This window comes from Ovis canadensis, chromosome 5 (genome assembly GCF_042477335.2).
Source record: "Ovis canadensis isolate MfBH-ARS-UI-01 breed Bighorn chromosome 5, ARS-UI_OviCan_v2, whole genome shotgun sequence".
In the NCBI taxonomy this organism is placed as follows: domain Eukaryota; kingdom Metazoa; phylum Chordata; class Mammalia; order Artiodactyla; family Bovidae; genus Ovis; species Ovis canadensis.
The window spans coordinates 33,148,728-33,167,460 of record NC_091249.1 but is presented as its reverse complement, the minus strand read 5'-3'; the positions used below and the strand labels follow the sequence as shown (position 1 = coordinate 33,167,460).

The 18,733-nt window shown below is 60.8% G+C and overlaps 1 protein-coding gene across 4 annotated transcripts; it reads left to right on the top strand.

Annotated features, from left to right (window-relative positions):
* The first annotated feature begins 20 nt into the window (after positions 1–20).
* FZR1 (fizzy and cell division cycle 20 related 1) lies at positions 21–18,642 on the top strand. 4 transcript variants are annotated; one of them, XR_011257233.1, is made up of 15 exons: positions 28–281; positions 11,577–11,697; positions 12,739–12,864; positions 12,967–13,030; positions 13,103–13,230; positions 13,625–13,707; positions 13,989–14,172; positions 14,809–14,874; positions 15,260–15,362; positions 15,445–15,629; positions 15,725–15,958; positions 16,268–16,372; positions 16,858–16,950; positions 17,222–18,406; positions 18,454–18,642. XR_011257233.1 is itself a non-coding variant. In XM_069591452.1 (14 exons), exons 2-14 carry the CDS (start codon positions 11,629–11,631, stop codon positions 17,261–17,263), a joined length of 1,491 nt encoding a protein of 496 aa, XP_069447553.1. In that variant the 5' UTR covers positions 21–281; positions 11,577–11,628; the 3' UTR covers positions 17,264–18,642. The 4 variants fall into 4 exon arrangements, 2 of the variants coding, with proteins under 2 accessions (XP_069447553.1, XP_069447554.1); XR_011257232.1 differs by having other exon boundaries at positions 29–281; positions 16,858–16,959; XM_069591452.1 differs by having other exon boundaries at positions 21–281; positions 16,858–16,959; positions 17,222–18,642.
* The last annotated feature ends 91 nt before the right edge of the window (positions 18,643–18,733 follow it).

Genomic DNA, 18,733 nt, shown 5'->3' with positions numbered 1-18,733 from the left:
GGGCGCGATGCTCGGGCGCGCGGGGGCGTGGCGGGGCGTGGCGGCGGCACGCAGCGCGCCGGCGCGGGGGCGTGGCTGGCCGCGGGAGCGCGCGCGGCGGAGGAGGGCGCCGGAGGCCGCGGAGCAGCGGCCGACGCCATATTAAGGAGCGCGGAGCCCGGGATCCCGTCAGCTGCGGCCGCTGCCGGACGCAGCGGAGCTGCGCGCAGCGCAGGTGGGCGCGTCGCGGCGCCGGGAGAGGCGGGGCCGGTGGAGACAGCGGGCGAACGGGAGCGAGCCAGGTGAGGCGGCTGAGGTCTGGGGACCCGCCCCCTGGACCCGAGCTGCGACCCTGAAGCCGGGCCGGGCCTGGCAGCGGCGTGGGTCTGTCCCGGGCCTCCGAAAACGAGCCGGCGATCAGGCCCACCACTCCCAGGCTTGAGCCCCGCTCCGGGAGCCGGCCAGACCCCCGAGCGCCGCCCCCAAATCCGAGCTAGGCCCGAGTGACCTCAGCATCCCACCTCCCGTCTGAACCCCCATGTCCGAGCCTTCCCCCAGACCAGGCCCTGGCTGACCTCCCCAACCCGAGCCCCTTGCAGCCCTCCATCTCCCCGCGAGGTCAGCGTCCCTGTTCTTTCTAATTACGAGGTTGAGCTCTGACCACCCCTAAACCGGGGGACTCACCACTCCGCCCACCAAAACGGCCGGCCGACGCCCTAATCCTTACTCTGCATGTCTGGCCTGTCAACCTCGGGTCTCCCGAGCTCGGGCCCGGCCCAAATTGAAACTGCCCTCCCCCCCCACGCCCGCCCTCGAGCTGTCACGACTCACCCAGACCTGGACCAACCCCCGTCCCCGCCCGGATAAAACACAATCCAAGCCTTGTGGACCCTGAACAACCGGGCTGAGGGTGCGGAGACCCTGTCCGTCGGCGCTCCCCATTGTACTCACCGCGCCTCTCTCTGCTCCTGGCACACGGAAGCAGTTAGACGACGAGTTTTGAATACCTAAGTGCCCCTCTGGCTCCCGGCCCCTCTGGTTTCTGCTCCTGCCTCCCTCCCTCCCAGTTTGTCCCGTTCTGACCACGACCCACCCAGAATCCACCTCTTCGTTTCGCCGCTGACTCCACCAAAATCTGAGATGGCCTGGCTGTGCCCAACCGCCCTCCAGCCCGGGATCATTCTGGTCTTCCTCCAAGCACAAGCGCAGCCACTTGGGAAAGGCCACAGTCACCCCGTCACAGCCATCTTCCTCAACTAAAAACTGACCCCCGCCTCCCATTGGCTTTGCCTATTCTGACCTGCCCCCAATTAAAAGCCTGAGTTCCACTGTTGTGTCCATGTCCAGCCTTAACCTGTTTTGTTTTCCTCCATCATATCAACTCTGGGTTCAAGGGGCCTTTCAGACTGGGGACTAGATTCCCCCGCCCCCACCCTGGTACGCTGAGCAATGACCTCATGCCTCTGGCTGTTGAGGCAACACCCCATCCTCTGTACCCCTCCACCCCACTTCTTACCATCCCTTGAGTGAGGACAATTTACCTAAAGAAAAACCTTCCACTAAGACCTCATGCCGCCAGATCCCTCTCCCAGATGGGGCCAGGTGGGAATGTCTGTGTAATGAAGATCTTTGAGGGGGTTCCCTTGTAGCTCAGTTGGTAAAGAATCTGCCTGCAGTGCAGGAGACCTGGGTTCGATCCCTGGGTTGGGAAGATCCCCTGGAGAAGGAAATGGCAACCCACTCCGGTATCCTTGCCTGGAAAATCTCATGGACAGAGGAACCTGGTGGATTGCAGTCCATGGGGTCACAAAGAGTCGGGCACATAACACACTCCTGATGGTAGGGGCTGGATCTGTCCTCTGGAAGCTGTTGAGATGTGGGGGTAGGGGGGCTGTCCCCAGAGTGGTGCACTTTGTGGCTTGGAACATCTCCCAGCCCATTTATGGACTGTCTCATGCATCCTCGTGGCCTGTGATGTGGAGGGTCCCTTCTGTTTTGGCCACACCGGGCTCGTGTTTCTTCTGAACTTGAAAGTGGAGGCAGGTGTGCTGGCCACTCGCTGGTGCTTTGCGTCGTGAGTGAGGTTTAATTGCTCCCAGAGGGTTCCATTAAGGATGCAGGCCCTGCCTCTCCAAAACCCAGAGCCCTGGTCCTCGGACAGTGCTTGGCTCAAAGGACACTTGCTTTGCTGTGGTGGGGGGTAGCGTCTCCTGTGACTGCGCTGGCCAGCTTGCTGCCAGGACTGTTTCCCAGGCAGGTCTCAGAGTCTGTGCCCGGGCCGGCGGCATCTGTCTGGGGCTGGGCACAGGGGACCTTGAAGCCTCACAAGGCTTCAGAAGCAGATCTGCATAGAAGCTCACACTGGGCCCTGTGTTGCGGCAGGAAGTCTCCTGCCATTCATGTTTACTGGAGCTGCTGGCTGGGGCAGGTTTTGTGTACCAGGGACTTGTGCCTTTGGGGAGGCCCATGGTGGTGTTCGCTGTGGGGACCTTTCGCTCAGTGTTACTGAGAGGGATGAGGATCAGAAGCCAATCTATCTTCCAATCTGTCTGGGACTCTGAGCTGACCTGGAGATCAAGGGACTTGTTCTTAAAGAAACCAGCCGACTTGGAATACCTTATAATCCTGGAGATTTTTGTTTGTGACACTGGTGATGTCTGGGGACATCTGTGGTGGTTACGACTGGGGAGGCTTCTAACATGGAAGGGCTGGGGGCAGAGATGGGGCTCCATACCCCATGGGACCCAGGACAGCCCCCCACTGAGAGTGATCTGGCCATGACCCCGAAAGTCCATGGTGCCAAAGTTGGAGGCCTGGGACCAGAGCACCAACCAAAGCCTATGAGTGCAGAGTCTCCGTGTCAGTGCCCTGCGACGCTGGGGCTGGAGAGTCCTGGCTGGAGCGGATAGAGGGTGGGCAGTCCATCTTGGGGATTGGCAAAGGGAGCCAGCGGCCTGCAGAGCTGGGAAAGGGGTGTTCAGCCCTCTTCTGCCCCGGTAGCTCCCAGTGCTGCTGGGAGCAGTGCTGCTGCTTCGCTGTGTCAGCCAGCTCGTCAGCCCCACTGGTCTTGGCCTGCCTGCCCCTCACTGCCTCCCAAGTCTTTGGCTGCTGCAAAGCCTGCCCAGTACAGGCAGGGAGTGTTTAAGTCAAGGGACAGGCGCAGGGCCCAGCCCCCACTGACAGTCTCCATGGGACATCGGTGGCCCCAACTGCTGTGTCCTGTGTCCTTGGCAAGTGACTGCCTTCTCCTGGCTCAGTGTCCTCAGGTGTGAAGGGAACGAGAGCGCACACTGTGCCTGGCCTGCTTTAGTCACCCCACCACCACTCATGTGGCAGCCTGCACCTTCCCCCTGTCCTTCAGTCTCCTCCACTGTCGCTGTTCAGTCATTAAGTCATGCCTAACTCTTTGTGACCCCGTGGACTGCAGCACACCAGGCCTCCCTGTCCCTTCACCATCTCCCAGAGCTTGCTCAAACTCAAGTCCATTGAGTCAGTGATGCCATTCAACCATCTCATCTTCTTTCACCTCCTTCTCCTCCTGCCCTCAATCTTTCCCAGCATCAGGGTCTTTTCCAATGAGTTGGCTCTTCGCATTAGGTGGCCAAAGTATTGGAGCTTCAGCATCAGTCCTTCCAGTGAATATTCAGGGTTGATTTCCTTTAGGATTAACTGCTCCAATGATGTTTCTCTTATTATCTGATTTTTGTGGGTAACAGCTTTACTCACACTTCACTCACTTAAATTGTTCAGTTGGGTGGTTTTCAGTATGTTTATGTGGTGTGTGCATCTGTCTGTCACCACTGTAGTTCCAGAGCGTTTCCATCAGCACTCATTCCCAGCCCCTTCTCACCCCTGGCGACCACTAACCCACTCTTGGTCTCTGGATCTGCCTATTCCTGGCATTTCGTATAAATGGCGTCACACAACATGTGGCCTTTCGTGTTTGGCTTTTCTCACTGAGCGTCATGTCTTTGGGGTCGTTCATGCTGTAGCATGTCCTCCTTTCTGTGGCTGGATAATTCTGTTGTGTGGATGGGCTCTGTCCTGATGTCTCTGCACCAGCTGGCAGGCCCCTGAGCTGTTGGCACTTTCTGTCTGTTGTGAGAGAGCTGCTGGGGACATGGGGGCACCCACCTGCTCCATCTCGGCTAGGACACCTCTACTCTCTCTTGGTGGCCTCCCCTCACCCTCAGTTTCTTGTCCTCATTTGCTGCTGCTGCCCAGACCTGGCTCCTGACTGCGGCCCACGTGGCCAGCAGCCCGTCAGCCTCCCCTATGTGGCATGTCCAGAAAAGGTGGCCCATTCCTCAGACCTGCCCACCCCCCTCCCTTGTGTCCCCCAACCTCACCTTGGACTCCTCCTCTCCACCCCCCACATCTTGTTAGGATCACCTGCTTTCTTACCTGAGCAAGCAGATCCCAGCCCCCCACCAGCCCACTAAACCACCTCTCATCAAGCCCCTGCCCCATCCTTCCCCACCCCTGCCACCAGCCGCCCCAAGGCACAGCCCAGGAGGTTGTGACAGCCTCGTCACCTTTCCCCCTTCCTGCTCCCAGTGTGCTCCCCCCAGACCATGCCTTCCAACCCCCCACTCTTCCCCAGATCAGAACTAGCCTGGGAGTCATAGGGTTGTGACCCTCAGTGAGAGTGTCATCTCTACCAGGCCTGAAGCTGCTTCAGGAGGCAGGGTCAGGCTGCCATGGTGACGGGGAGGCCGCTTGAGGAGGTGGGGGGGACAGATGGGGGGTAGGCCTGAGTGTCTGTCTGTCTGCGCTCAAAGAAGGACTGAGCACTGAGAGGTCAGTGCTAGTCTTCAGAACCGGAGGAGGCAACTTTTCCCCCTAAAGAGTCCCCTAAACCAGAGGGTCACCATCAAAACTGAGGGTGCAACATCAGTGGGAAGGGCAGAGATGCTGCCCAACCCCGCTGCCCAGAAGGGTCCCCACAGGGAACGACCTGGCTGCGTATCAGTGTGTGTGGAGGGGGCTGCCCTCAACATGCTAGGCTTTTCCTTCTGCCACTCCCACCCTGGACCCGTGGGTGGAAACCACAGTGAGGAGATGGAGGAAGTACCTCTGACACTCACGGCTGCCTGTGAGGGGTGAGGTCCCTGAGCCCAGGTGTGCAGGCGGGCACAGAGATCTGTGAAGGCTCTGGGGTCCTGATGGGCAGCCATCAGGAGCTGTGGTTATACAGATGGTCACGAGTCGCTGCTGTGGTGCTCAAGTCCTTCTTCCTTTCCGTAGGCTTGCATCCTTTGAGCTGCTGCAGACCCAGATGCCCTTAAGGCCTGAAAGCTTCACCTAGTCTGACGGGAGGGGGTGCCCTGTGAGCCAAGAGGTGAGGGTGAAGGACCTGGAAGTGAGACTCTCTTGGGGGTGTGGTCACGGGCAGGAGAGCTGTGTCGACAAGGCTCTCCCTGCCTCCAGGCTGTGAGTCCTCGCTGCTTGGCAGCTCCTACACCTGCCCGCACACGGGGCTGTAAGCCTCTGCTAAATGAGTGAGTGAGTGAATGAAGGACAAGAAGAGGCTCCCCAGGTTCACCGCCGGGCCTCCCCACCCAGTGATGCTCCTTAGTCACTTGGAAGACACTGTCCCCTACTGGGCACAGCCCTCTCTGACTCTGGCCGTCCTCAGGCTTGTCCTTCCTTGTCCTTAGACATGAGGGGCTGCTCGCTGGTTGGGTCCCCTCTGCAGGTGCAGTCACTCCCTGCTCATGTCCTTGTCTGTGCCTCCGCTGTGGCAAGGCCCAGAGCCCAGGTCTGTCAGGAGTCAACGCCGGTACAGCCACGGCCAGCCCTCCAGCCGGCGGGAATCCCACTCCTCTCCTGTTCTCAGGACGCTCCTCCCTTGTCCAAGGGGAGACCAGTCCTTGTCACCTCTGGGGACAGTAGGGGAGAAGATGGGGCCCTGCCCTGTGCTCCCCACATGCCGCACAGCCTACATCGCTGGGCAGTGGAGGGGCGGGAAGCAGGTGCGGCTGGGACCTATCGTGCGCCCCTCACTGAGCCCGGGAGACCAGCTCCGCTCCCTAGAGTCCCCTTTGGGTCAGACTCCCTACCAGCTACTCCATGGAAGTTGCACCCAGTTTCACCCCTGCACTTGTGGTGTTACTCCATTATCCCCACTTTTGAGATGAAGAGACAGGTCCTGAGAGGAGAAGTTGCTTGCCCGTGCCAGTTAGCCAGTAAGGGTCGAAGCCCAGACTCACAGCCAGCTCTGTCCCCCTCCACAGCCCGCCCTGGGACTGGTGATGATCGCAAGAAGGGGATCTGCCAGGGCTGGCCGGCCTGCGCCCACGTGGACAAGGCAAAAGCAGAGACTCTGCTGGGAGCAGAAGATTGGAAGGCCCCCATATCTGGTTGGGTCTCTCTCTGTGGGACTTCTCCCCTACCCGTCAGAATCTGGCTGGACTAACGACCAGTTGCCCTGCCTTCTCAGGGGCTGCTGGTCAGGAAGCCATGGACTGGCACCAGGGCTACCGCAGTCTTTGGTTTCTTCAGCTGCATGCCTTATGGGCCAGGAGGGTGCCTCCCGGAGGTTTAGGAACCCCCTCAGAGGCTCTGCCCCGAGCTGATGGTTCTCAGGGAGCCCCAGGTATTGGTCACCACGACCCCTAATTGGATATCTCCCACTGGAGCCGACTGGTGCTGCTTCACCCTGGCTGTAATGACCAATCTCGAGAGGGCCTGGGAGCTTTAGACAGCTGGCCTGCTGGTGCCCGGGTGCCCAGCAGCTTCCTGAGCCCCAGGGTCCCTCCTTTGTGGAACGGAGATAGAATTGAGCCTGGAGACTGCATTGAGTCATGCACCTGGAATGTCTGGCGCTTTGCTGGGCTGCTGGAGGGGCGCAGGTGGGCTTCGTGTCCCTGCCGTCAGCTGTGTCCTGACCGCCTCCCCACAGGGCTGGGAGCAGAGTCCCATCCCCTGGGATGCAGTGCCTACGGGCTCTGCTGGCTTGTGTCCTCAGAGAGCCTTTGGGGAGCCTGTGTGACCTCCCTCCTAGAGGCCAGATTTACCCTCTCTAGCGTGATGCTGTGCCTCCCCCCCACCTCAGGGGACACTGGACTGTGTCTGGGGACATCAGTGATCCACTCAACTGGGGGGATCCTCCTAGCATCAGACAGGTGGGGGCCTGGGGGCCTGCTCTACACCCACAGCGCCCTGGATGGCTGGGATGTCAGCAGTACCTTGGGGATGGGGGAGGCCAGCAGCTGCCTGGAGTCCTGAGTCATGAGCCACGTCACGGGTGTCTCCTTTGCCTCAGAGCCCCACAGCAGGAAAACAGCAGGAGCGGTTCTCAAGATAAGCAAGCCCCCAAAGGACCTGCAGTTGGTCTCAGCACTGCTGGAAGCAGGGCACGGCCCTGTGGGCCTGGCACAAACTCGCCGGGGGTATGCCCAGGATCCTGCTCTCAACCTGAGGAGGCCTCGACAGCGACGGTGGGAGGGGCTCACTATCCTGGGTCCTGCCCCACAGGCCACTGTCTGACCTCATTTCCTCTGGGCTCAGGGAGGGATGGTTCCTGCTCACCCTTGGGGCTGCAGTGACTGGAGGTGAGCACCTGCCCTTGTGTTCTTCCTCGGGTGGCACGCCAGCTGTCAGGAGAGCTCTTGGGGCTTGGACACTGGGTTATCTTCTGGCCCCTGAGTCCCTGCCAACCCAGGGCCAGCCCATGCTCTGTCATTTCACTGGCCTGGCCCTGTGGGCCTTTCCAGCACTGCATCGGATCATCCATCCTCTCTGGGGGGCCGTGACAGGCACTGGGGTGTGGAGTGACATCTCCAGCACCCACAGTCATGACAAGCACAGATGTCCCCAGACTTGGCCCGGTGTCCCCAGGACAGAACCACTCTGGTGAGGACCACTAGGTTGTACTGAGTGCTTGGTAACTGGAAATCCTGCAGGCTGGAGGGCTGGGCGAGGTCAGGGGTTAGTGAGAAACTGCAGGGGAAGCCTCCTCCAGTGGGGCAGCGGCTGGAAAGCCAGGAGTTGTTAGGAGACAAGCAAAGAGGGCAGAGTGTTCCTGTGCACAGCTCGCCATGCCCCTGCCATGGAGACTTCTGGTCTCACGCCGGGTGTGCGTGACCCCCGCTGTGTCTGGCTGCTTATTTCTGTGAAAGGTTGGTGAGTTCCCGAGACGCAAGAGTCCAAGAAGCACAAAGTGACAAGGCAGGAGACCAGGGCTTCCTTCCTCAGTAGACCCCATCCTCTAGTTCCTCTTCCCCACACTGTCTAAACCTTCTGAAAACAGCTTGTTCTGCACAGCGTGTTGTGCGTGCAGTGGGTCCCCAAGACCCCCACCCCTTTACCACTGGGAAAAAGGCCAGGCCCCCAGGTAGACCTCTGAGCTCTGTCCCCTGCTTTCCTGAGCAGCCTACATACAGTAGCTTCCCCGTACACACGGGTTTGCACATGTGTGCCAGAGTTTCTAAGGGGGAATTCTTAGAAGTCAAAAAGGATGTGCGTTTTTAGATTTTGAAAGCTGTTGCCAGATTTTGGCTCCTGCCAGCAGTGGGTGGGAGTGTCTCCTCCGTGGGCGAGGGTGTGTCCTCTGATCCTGGAGCCCTGCAGCGTGAGGTGAGAGTCAGCATCTCCTGTCTGCCTCTGACCGTCCCCCTCCCTCTTAGAAGGACCCTGTGATAACACTGGGCCTCCTGGGGAATCCTGGGTCTACCCCATCTCAGGGGCCTTAACCCCGTTTGCAGGGCCCGTTTTGCCATATAAGGAACACAGCCACGATCAGGGACTAGGGACCTCTCTGATCCTCAGCAGCCATACCTGTCAGCAGTGAGCCGCCTGCCCACCACCCGGCCTTCTGCAGACTGTCCTGTTGGGACGTAGCCCACAGATGGCGAAGGGCGCTTCACGTGGGCGTGCTGACTGGATTCAGATTTAGTGCACAGCCGGTGCCTGGACACTCAGCGTTTTAGCAGCAGCCCCTTTGTGCGTCCTAGAAAACCAGTCTTCACGGACTCTGCAATGGCCTCGGTGCTTTGGGCTCTTAACTTCTGGTGTGTGGGCTGCGCCTGCACCGCTGTCTGGGCCCTGCCATCTGACCACACAAGGAGCCACTAGGGGCGTTGACACGGTGGCTTTGGTCTGTGAATGGAGAGGCCGTGGTTTCCATCAGCCCTGTGGGCACCCTCCTCGCCATCCCTGAGCTGAGGCCCCAGAGGGGATGCCCCTGAGCACATGGGCTCCCGGGAGCTTCCTGCCCGCCATGTGGCAGCTGAGGCCGTTTGGGTCTGTGGAGTACATTCAGTATGTCGGGCTGGGAAGTTAGCCCTCTGAGCCTGGTTTCCGTGTGTCTGCCAAGCAGGGACAGCCACTGACCTAACTGGGACGCTGGAACAGAGCTCAGTGGCTCCTCTCAGTGTCCTGCCGCTCATAACCTGCTCACAGGCCCCTTGGGGGAGGAGTAGAAGGCCAGAGAAGGAGATGACTGGCAGTCATTTCAGAGGCTGTGTCTTGCGGCCACAGTGGGCAAAACGTGTCCTGGGACCTCTGCCAGACAGGATGCCAGTGGCCACAAAGGGGCGGCTTCTTTCACAGACTCACCTGAAATGAGAGTGGGGGTTGGCAGTGTTGCAACCCCATCTCTCAGCAGGAAGTCCATGACAGGGCTGTGGGCCAGCAGGGCTTGGAAGAGCCCCAGGCCAAGTGAGGGGGTGCTGTGGCCTGGGGTGGGGGGGGGGAGGGCAGGTGGACCTCCCGGCAGGAACCCTGCTTGCCCCACCTGACCCCTGACCCCTGACCACTTGCCCGGCCTCGAGTCCTCATCTTTGCGAGAGGGTGCAGGCAGCCGATTCACAGGTGGCCGTGTTACGGCCCCTCAGGGTCGAGCCCCCTTGGCTCTGCTTTGGCCGAGCGTCTGCCTTTGGGCCAAAGCCGCGCTGAGAACCCCCTGTGCCTGGCACAGTCCCAGTGAGGGACGGGGACCTGACAGGCTCATGCCAGTGCCTCTGCCTCAGCCCAGGGTCAGGCCCAGGAACTCGGGGAGTCTGTCTGAGGTTTGGAAGCAGGACGTGGGCAGATCCGCCTGAGCATCTCTTAGTCTCATGGTCACACGTAAGAGCAAATGTTCTTTGATTTCCTTTTCTGTCTGCATGGGTTTGACGACTCTGGGACTTCCTAAGAGTGGAGTGACCCAGCGTGTGACCTTTTCTGTCTGGCTCCTCTCACTGAGCATCCTGTCCTCAGGGCCCGCCTGGCGTGTGGCAGGTGTCAGAACCTCCTTCCCTTTTTAAGGCTGAGTGATACTCCACTGTGTGGAGGGACCACATTTGTTCATCTGTTCACTGTCGATGACTCTTGAGTTTCTCTTCTTGGTTTTCGTGATTAGTGTATGTAAAGGCCCTTGAATACCGGCTTCTTTGTGGGTCTGTTTCCTTTCTCCTGGGTGTATATCTACGTATATCTCGAAGTGCACTTGCTGGGTCTCGTGACTGTATATTTGATTTCTTGAAGAGTTAACAGGGCTGAGGGGCTGGGGGCAGTCAAGTGTTTAATAGGGACAGAATGGGGAGTGAGTGTTTCATGGGCCCAGAGCTTCCATTTGGGAAGATGGGACAGTTCTGGAGATGATGGGAGGATGGTTATGTAACTGTGTGTTTAGTGCCATTAAGCTGTGCACTTAGAGGCGGTGGCGATGGTGAATTTTACGTTATGTGTACTTTACCATATATATTTTTTTAAGGCAGGAGTGGACTTCGCCAGGGCACTACATCTAGCAATTTGTATTAGTAAGCTTAATGTCTGGCCAGGCTTTGCTTTCTTCGTTCATATTTGGTCTGTCACCGCTGTGTGCTGGCCTGGAGGCTCAGGGGCTGGAGCTGGCCTGGCCCCACCTGCACATGGCCCTCCAGCTGCAGGAGTAGACTGACAGTGGCGGGAGAGGCGGCGGGCTCTGGGCGTGCCGTGCTCGGCCCCCTCCCGAGCCTCATGTTGCCCTCCCTCAGGGCATGCTCGCGTGCGGTCGTGGGCACCCCGGACCCAGGTCTGCTGTCCCCCTGGGAAGGGTGTGCTGCTCTCGATGCGTCCTGTCCTGGAAGGTGCACAGCCCTCCTGCCTCAGGCCTCTCTCTTCAGCTTCCCCTCATGCCGCACTCTGACTCCGGTCTTCAGAGAGGCCTCCCGACTGGAGGACCTGGCCAGGAACCTGTCTGTCCACTGGTGGCGATGTCCCTCCACCAGGCAGGCCTCTTGCCCAGTCATCTCCATGGGGAGGGCCAGGCAGGTGATGGACCCCCTCCCCACTCCTGCCCCCTGTTCTGTGCTTTGGGATCAAAGCTGCTCTGCTTAGAGGAACAGGGATCAGCACCACCCCTCCTTTCTCTAGGGGCCCTAGGAGCGAGGATGTGGTCCAGAGGTGGCAAGACCCGGGCCTGTGCGGGAAGAGGAGGGCTCCTGGGGGCAGGTTCCCCACAGGACAACCAGAGAGGAGCCTGTCTGCCCCATCACGGCCCTCCAGGCTCCTAGGGGGAAGGCCCCACCCACATGGCAGGGGGACTCGGCTGTCGCCCAGGGTACCCCATGGTCACCAGCGACCAGGGGACCGCTGTCTGTCGGTGCTGACCTTCCCCCTCTCCCCACCAGGCCGTCCAGGGCTGCTGAGCACGGCTGGCAGGCCGTGCCTGCCCGCCTCACCATGGACCAGGACTATGAGCGGCGCCTCCTGCGGCAGATCGTCATCCAGAACGAGAACACGATGCCGTGCGTGAGTGCTGGGGCTAGCGCGCCAGCGCCATCCTGCCCTGTGGAGCCTGTGTGGTGGGGCTGGTGGGGGCCCAGGTGTGCTCAGCCGCTGGGCTTTGTCCCTTGAGAACAGGTGCCCAACAGGTGACACACGTTCTCCCCCATGGCGGCGGCATGGTCCCACCCAGGTGTGACCCCCAGCACCTCCCCACACTCCTCTGCTGCTGGGGCCACAGACCCCTTATTCTCTGGGTGACTGGGACAGATGAATGGGGGGAGCTGTTTTGCTCTTTCCCAAGCTCCTACCCCCTCCGCCATTTTGTAGGCTCCCAACACTTCGCAGGCTGTGCCCACCGCTTCTCAGCACTCTTGGCTCTGCACAGGCTGTCCAGAGTGGGCTCCTTCTTGCCTCTTCCAGTGTCTGGGGTTGTTGGCACTCCTGGGCACACAGACCTGTCCACCCCACCTCTGCCTTGTCTCTGCCCCCCCTTCCTCTGTGTGCTGATGTCTCTGTCTCCTCTGAGGACACAGACCTTAGGTTTGGGGCTGTTCTGCTCCAATGTGAGCTCATCCTGCAGAGACCCAATTTCCGGTTAAGGTCGCACCCCAGGTCCCAGGGGCGGGACCGCAGCAAATCTCTCTGGGGAGCACAGTTGAACCTCCCTTATAGGAGGAAGGGCGTTCCTGGGACATTCGCACTGCCTGACACCGCGGCCGGGGAAGAGACCATGTGGGGATGTGGGTGGCGGGACAGGTGGACGCCCTGTGTTCTGTGCCGCCACCTCTCCTGTCCATGTGTGACCCTGGAGATGGATTACAGGTTGTGGTGATGCCCGCACTTGGGCTCTCGCTCTCTAGCCACTTCCTGCCCAGGGAGCGGGACACACGAACTGAGCCTCAGACGTGGTGCCATTCACAGGCGCCAGCACATGGGTTACTTCCAAGATCAAACCCTTAGCCAGAGGCCACGGACAAGGAGATGTAGCGGTTGGGGCCTTGGTCAGGGAGGAGTCACTGGCCTTGGGGGCTCTGAGGCACCCAGCCCACCCTGCCGTCCTTCCAGGTGGCGGAGATGCGGCGAACCCTGACCCCTGCCAACTCCCCCGTGTCCTCCCCCAGCAAGCACGGAGACCGCTTCATCCCCTCACGAGCTGGTGCCAACTGGAGCGTGAATTTCCACAGGATCAACGTGAGGGGCTGCCGAAGGGCGGAGGGTGAGACCCTGACTGTGCAGCCTGGGGGCAGGGGCCCATCCTTCCCACTCACTCTTCCTTCCCCTCTCCACCCACAGGAAAATGAGAAATCCCCCAGCCAGAACCGGAAAGCCAAGGACGCCACCTCGGACAATGGCAAAGGTCAGCACTCGGGTCTCCCCCAGCCCCAGCCCCCCACCCCCAGCCTGGCCTCATGGAGCTTGGTGCCCACAGATGGCCTGGCCTACTCAGCGCTGCTCAAGAACGAGTTGCTGGGCGCTGGCATTGAGAAGGTTCAGGACCCACAGACAGAGGACCGCCGGCTGCAGCCCTCCACGCCTGAGAGGAAGGGCCTCTTCACGGTGAGCCCACTGGCCGCTGCCGCCTCCTGCGCAGCCCTGCTGGGAGCTGGAGTCCAGACGGTGGGGGCCCCTTTAACCCTTGCCTCATGCCAGGCTCACCTCAAGCCACCCACCACTCCTTTCGTGCGCGAGCCCCAGGGCAGCGTTAGGGGCCTGGCTTGGGACCCCCCTGACACTCTGAGTTGAGGAGCTGGTGGCTGTGGGGCCAGGAGAGATGGGCGAATGCCAGCAGGCCTGTGGGAGGACACCTCAGGGGCCAGGCCTGGTTTTCTGGGGACACGTGTCTCTAGTCAGAGCGCTTCCGGCTTGGCGCCCTGTGTGCTCTCCCCCCAGGGGCTCAGGGCACCGGGGCTTTGGGGCATAGCATCCACTCAGAGGTATCCCCCACCTGCAGTACTCCCTCAGCACCAAGCGCTCCAGCCCCGATGATGGCAATGACGTGTCCCCGTACTCCCTGTCCCCCGTCAGCAATAAGAGGTGAGTCCAGACCCGCACAGGGTGGGGAGGCGGCAGTGCTGGGGGCTGTGCACAGGTCAGCGAGGCTCCTGGAGGAGGCTCCAAGCAGAGGGGAAGTGGGTGTCGGCGCTCAGGGCAGCTGAGCACCCATGGCAGAGGGTTGGTGGCCATGGGGTCACCCACAGGTCTGGAGTCACAGAGTGTCAGTCAGGATGAGCCCAAAACACCAGGGGCTGTTGGAAAGGGAGACTGTGAGGTCCGTGCAGTCACTGCAAAGCCACTACCCCACCTTCTCCCTGCAGTCAGAAGTTATTGCGGTCTCCACGGAAACCCACGCGCAAGATCTCTAAGATCCCCTTCAAGGTCCTGGACGCTCCCGAGCTGCAGGACGACTTCTACCTGAACCTAGTGGACTGGTCCTCCCTCAACGTGCTCAGCGTGGGGCTGGGGACCTGCGTGTACCTGTGGAGCGCCTGCACCAGCCAGGTGGGTTTCGCTGAGCGCGTGCACACGTGTGTGTGTTGCGGAGGGTGGTGCTAGGGAGCAGCCAAGCCAGGCCGGGCCCTGTGTGAGCCCTGGGGGAGCTGCTGGGGCCCGGATAGTTCCCAGCCATCCCCTTCTCCTACCCCGTCTCCTCAGGGTGCAGACCATCCCTGCCCTGGCCTGACTTCCAGCAGTTACAGTCTTTGCTTCCGGCTTGAGCACAGGGCCCCCACCCAGCAGTAACTCCCCCTCCTCTGAGTGGCTGCTGGCCCTCAGGGTGGCATGTTTGAGGGACAGAACTACATGTTGGTGGGTTCAGAGAAAGTGAGTGGAGCCCCCCACAGGGACACCGGCACACCCGCATACACATCCCCCACAGCCCGTGGCTGACGCCTGCTGCAGGCCCCCCCGGCTGTGATGCCCGTGTCCCTCCAGTCTGTGCAGTCAGCATCCCTGTGCTTGTGTGTGTCCCTGAGCCTCCAGCTACCTCCTGGGCCCACAGTGAGGCCGTTGCCCACAGGCCTGAGGTGTGAGGGAATGAGAGAGTGAAGGGGTGGGTGGATGGATGGATAGATAATCTGGGCCTTAAAGGAGGAGTGGGCCCCACATCGGTCGCACCAACATTACGCCTTCCACCAGGTGACCCGGCTCTGTGACCTCTCCGTGGAAGGGGACTCAGTGACCTCCGTGGGCTGGTCTGAGAGGGTCAGTACACCAGCTCCATCCCCTTGCTGGGCAGGGTAGGCACAGGGGAGGTCTGACTGGACTTCACTGGAAGGGACTTCCACAGTGGTGGGGCCTTGCACACCCAGAAGGAGCCTTATGGTCATTTGTCTAGCCCCAGTGACATCTGCGCCCTGGCTGTCCCCAGCCTGGTTAGATGACAGACACGGGGGTGGGCAGGTTTGCTCCACATGTTGACGCGTGTGGATCTCTGCGCATGTCATGTGGGTGTTAACAAACCTAAGCTCCATATGACTTACCTGCCTGGGTTCCGAGGAGGGGATCCTATGGCACAAGCATTAAGAGACTTTGGAGGGAGGGGAGGGCCCCATGCTGGGCCTGACACCTGCCCATGTTGCCATCCTAGGGGAACCTGGTGGCTGTCGGCACACACAAGGGCTTCGTGCAGATCTGGGACGCCGCTGCGGGGAAGAAGCTGTCAATGCTGGAAGGCCACACGGCGCGTGTCGGTGAGGAGCCACCTAGGGGCAGGGGTGGGGGTGTGCTGTGGGGCCAGGCCGCATCCTCAGCCTGCCCTCCACCTGGCCGCAGGGGCGCTGGCCTGGAACGCTGACCAGCTCTCATCCGGGAGCCGGGACCGCATGATCCTGCAGAGGGACATCCGGACACCCCCCCTGCAGTCAGAGCGGCGGCTACAGGGTCACCGGCAGGAGGTGTGCGGGCTCAAGTGGTCCACCGACCACCAGCTCCTCGCCTCGGGAGGCAACGACAACAAGGTAGGCCAGCCCCTCGCTCCCTGCAGCCCCCTCTGTGGAGCGTAGGTGACGGGGGTGTGCCCAGGGATGCCAGCCTCACAGCCCCGTCCCCACAGCTGCTGGTATGGAACCACTCAAGCCTGAGCCCCGTGCAGCAGTATACAGAGCACCTGGCCGCCGTCAAGGCTATCGCCTGGTCCCCCCACCAGCATGGGCTGCTGGCGTCTGGTGGCGGCACGGCTGACCGCTGCATCCGCTTCTGGAACACGCTCACAGGGCAGCCGCTGCAGTGCATTGACACTGGCTCCCAGGTGTGCAACCTAGCCTGGTCCAAGCACGCCAACGAGCTGGTGAGTGGTGGGGTACAGGACGGGTGGGCGGCAGGGGGCAGGTGGTCAGGCCTTGGCCAGCCAGGTCTGGCAGAACCTCACCCAGGCGTCCATACCCAGAGAGGCCATACCCAGAGTGACGCCCAGAGAGGCCCAAGGGCTCTCATGGGCAGTGTGGTCCCCATGTCTGTCCAATCGTGGATCAGGGAGCCAGGCTGGGGGGCTGTCACCTGCTGGTCTCTGCACCCTTAGGCAGGTCCTGTGTTCTTGTGCTTTGTGGATGCGTCTGGGGGCCTGGGACCCCGGCACAGTGCCCTTTCTGTCCCCTAGGTGAGCACACACGGCTACTCACAGAACCAGATCCTGGTCTGGAAGTACCCCTCTCTGACCCAGGTGGCCAAGCTGACCGGGCACTCCTATCGGGTCCTGTACCTGGTGAGTCTCCCTGCCAGGCCCAAGAGGCAGTACGCCCTGCTGCCCAGGTCTGTCCTCCCATCTGGGCCAGCTCCGGGCCCCGGGACCGAGTGGCAGGTTGCGGCATTATCACTCTGAGTCTGTTTCACCAGCTCCCTGCCCTGTGAGCAAGGGTGGCTCTGCGCACTGTGTGATCTCCAGGTGTCTGCTTCCACATGGAAGTGGAAGATGCTGCAGATAACCCCCGTGTACTTGCTCAGGTCATCTCTAGACGGTTCACTAAGCAGCCACTCTCACGTGTCTGGAGACAGGAGCCCCTCTCCTCAACGCACATGCCTTCGTCAGCATTTTGGTGTTTTCCAAGAAAAAGTTTTGTCCTTAAGCCAGCGAGTCCTTTGCCGAATCGCACAGCAAGGTCATCCCTCGTCACAGCAGGCAGGATGTCCATTATGTTTTCCCTGGGTGCCTGCAGCTGCAGGGACAGTGGTCTCTCTCTCCTCCCGTAGGCCATGTCCCCCGACGGAGAGGCCATTGTCACCGGTGCTGGAGACGAGACACTGAGGTTCTGGAATGTCTTTAGCAAAACCCGTTCAACAAAGGTAAAGTGGGTCGGTATCAGCGCCACATGTTCCCAATTGTGTGCCCCCAGCATATCCTGCCCGCCCCACCCCACCAGCCTTGATCTCTCCAGGACCCCCAGCCCCTCTCTGCTTCTGCATTGCCTGGCCCTCTTGCACATTCTGGGGCGCTCACCATGCTTGGTGCCCGCACAGGCCCCTCCTCTGGCCCAGAGCCTCGGGGTCACTCCGGGCAGAGCTTCCCTCCCATGCCTGGGCTGAGGGCTCAGCATTGCCCCTGTGTATCCTGCAGGAGTCTGTGTCCGTCCTCAACCTCTTCACTAGGATCCGGTAAACCCACAGCTACCGGCCGTCCTGGTCGCAGAGCAACATCTTGTCAGCGTGCGTGGACCCTCTGCTCCCCTCCACACGGGCCCAAGATCGGCAGTGGGGTGGGGCGGGAGCCGGGCCTGGAGAGACCCTGAAGATTCCATTAAAGCCTGATTGCGAACCCTGTTGGCCGGTGTTTGGGGCAGGGCCGGGGCGGGCAGCAGCAGGAGTGGGGCTCTGGCTCCCCACCCTGGGCGGCCCCGGCTCGGACAGTGTGCCCAGCAGAGGACGACTCCTGGACTGGCTATTTCCATCATCCATCACCACCACTGCCTCATCAGGGCTGCATGCTATGCCCGGAAGCATGTGCCCACCGCCGCCCACGCCTCCCGCAGGACAGGACAGCTGGACACCTCGCCGGTCGGCCGGGAGGGATCACAGGGACGTGCCCTCTTGAGGGGGTCTCTGCAGCCACCTCTGCTCTCCCTGACCTGGCCGCGCCCCGCTGACTCTTGAGTGCACGACATTGGGAGCAGGCCCCAGGCAGGCTACATGCCAGAGGTCATCTCGAGGTGGACTTGTTATCTGAGGAGAACTCTAGGGGGATCTGTCACTGTCACGTGTTCACCCCAACCGAGCCCTCCTTGTTGCTCACGGGGTCACAGGCAACTGTGATTCTTGGCACTTGCAGGGTGACCAGTCAGGGTAGCCTGAGGGCAGAATCGATCCCAAGGGTCAGGTCCTGTGGGTACCTGGCCCTCCCCAGCCCTTCCTTCCAGGCTACCCTAGTGGGTCCTGTCTGCGCCTTCAGCCAGGGCAGGGGGCACCCCAGGGTCCCCCTCAAGTTTCCCGAGCTTCCCCTGGCTCTGGGCCCACCTCCCTGTCATGCTCCACCCTGTTTCCGCTGCACCTGGAGGAGACGGAGGAGGGAGGCTAGGCCTCTGTGGCCAGGGGCCCGAGCAGCTGCCTCCCTCTCCCCTTCTGAGGTGGGAGGACATGGATGGGCGTGGACAGGGTGGGGCAGGCCGTGCAGGATCCCTGCTCTTGGCTCTGAGTACCTTTGACCCTCAGCAGCCAGCGTGTGCATGTGTACATACGTATTTGTGACTTTCCTTTGGATTTGTTTTTGTGTTTCTGTAAATCGGTCCCCAAATGTTAAGGCTCGCTGGCAGGGAGCTGTGACCCGTCCCCACCCCTGGGGAAAACGGGTCACAGCTCTTAAAGCCCTAGCATTCAGAGGGTGGGCGGGTGTCTGAACTTGGGGGAGGGTGGGCCTGCCCCCAGCTACGTGCAGGGGGCAGAGGGACAGTGTGTATAGACATGTGTATGCCCATTGGTCCAGGTCTTATTTTTGTTTGAGTCTTTTTTTTTTTTTAATAAGAAAACAGTCCTGTGTCTACCGCACCCGGCCTGGCTCTGCTTGTGGGCCCGCATTTGAGGGCACAGACAGGGCAGAAATGAAGCATGTATTGTCTTCCAGGGCAGGGGCAGGGCT

Coding starts and splice junctions, on each gene's coding strand:
- FZR1 (XM_069591452.1), top strand. CDS start 11,629: ATGGACCAGGACTATGAGCGGCGCCTCCTGCGGCAGATCGTCATCCAG. Junction 11,698..12,738: donor ACGAGAACACGATGCCGTGC/GTGAGTGCTGGG, acceptor CCGTCCTTCCAG/GTGGCGGAGATGCGGCGAAC. Junction 12,865..12,966: donor TGAATTTCCACAGGATCAAC/GTGAGGGGCTGC, acceptor CTCCACCCACAG/GAAAATGAGAAATCCCCCAG.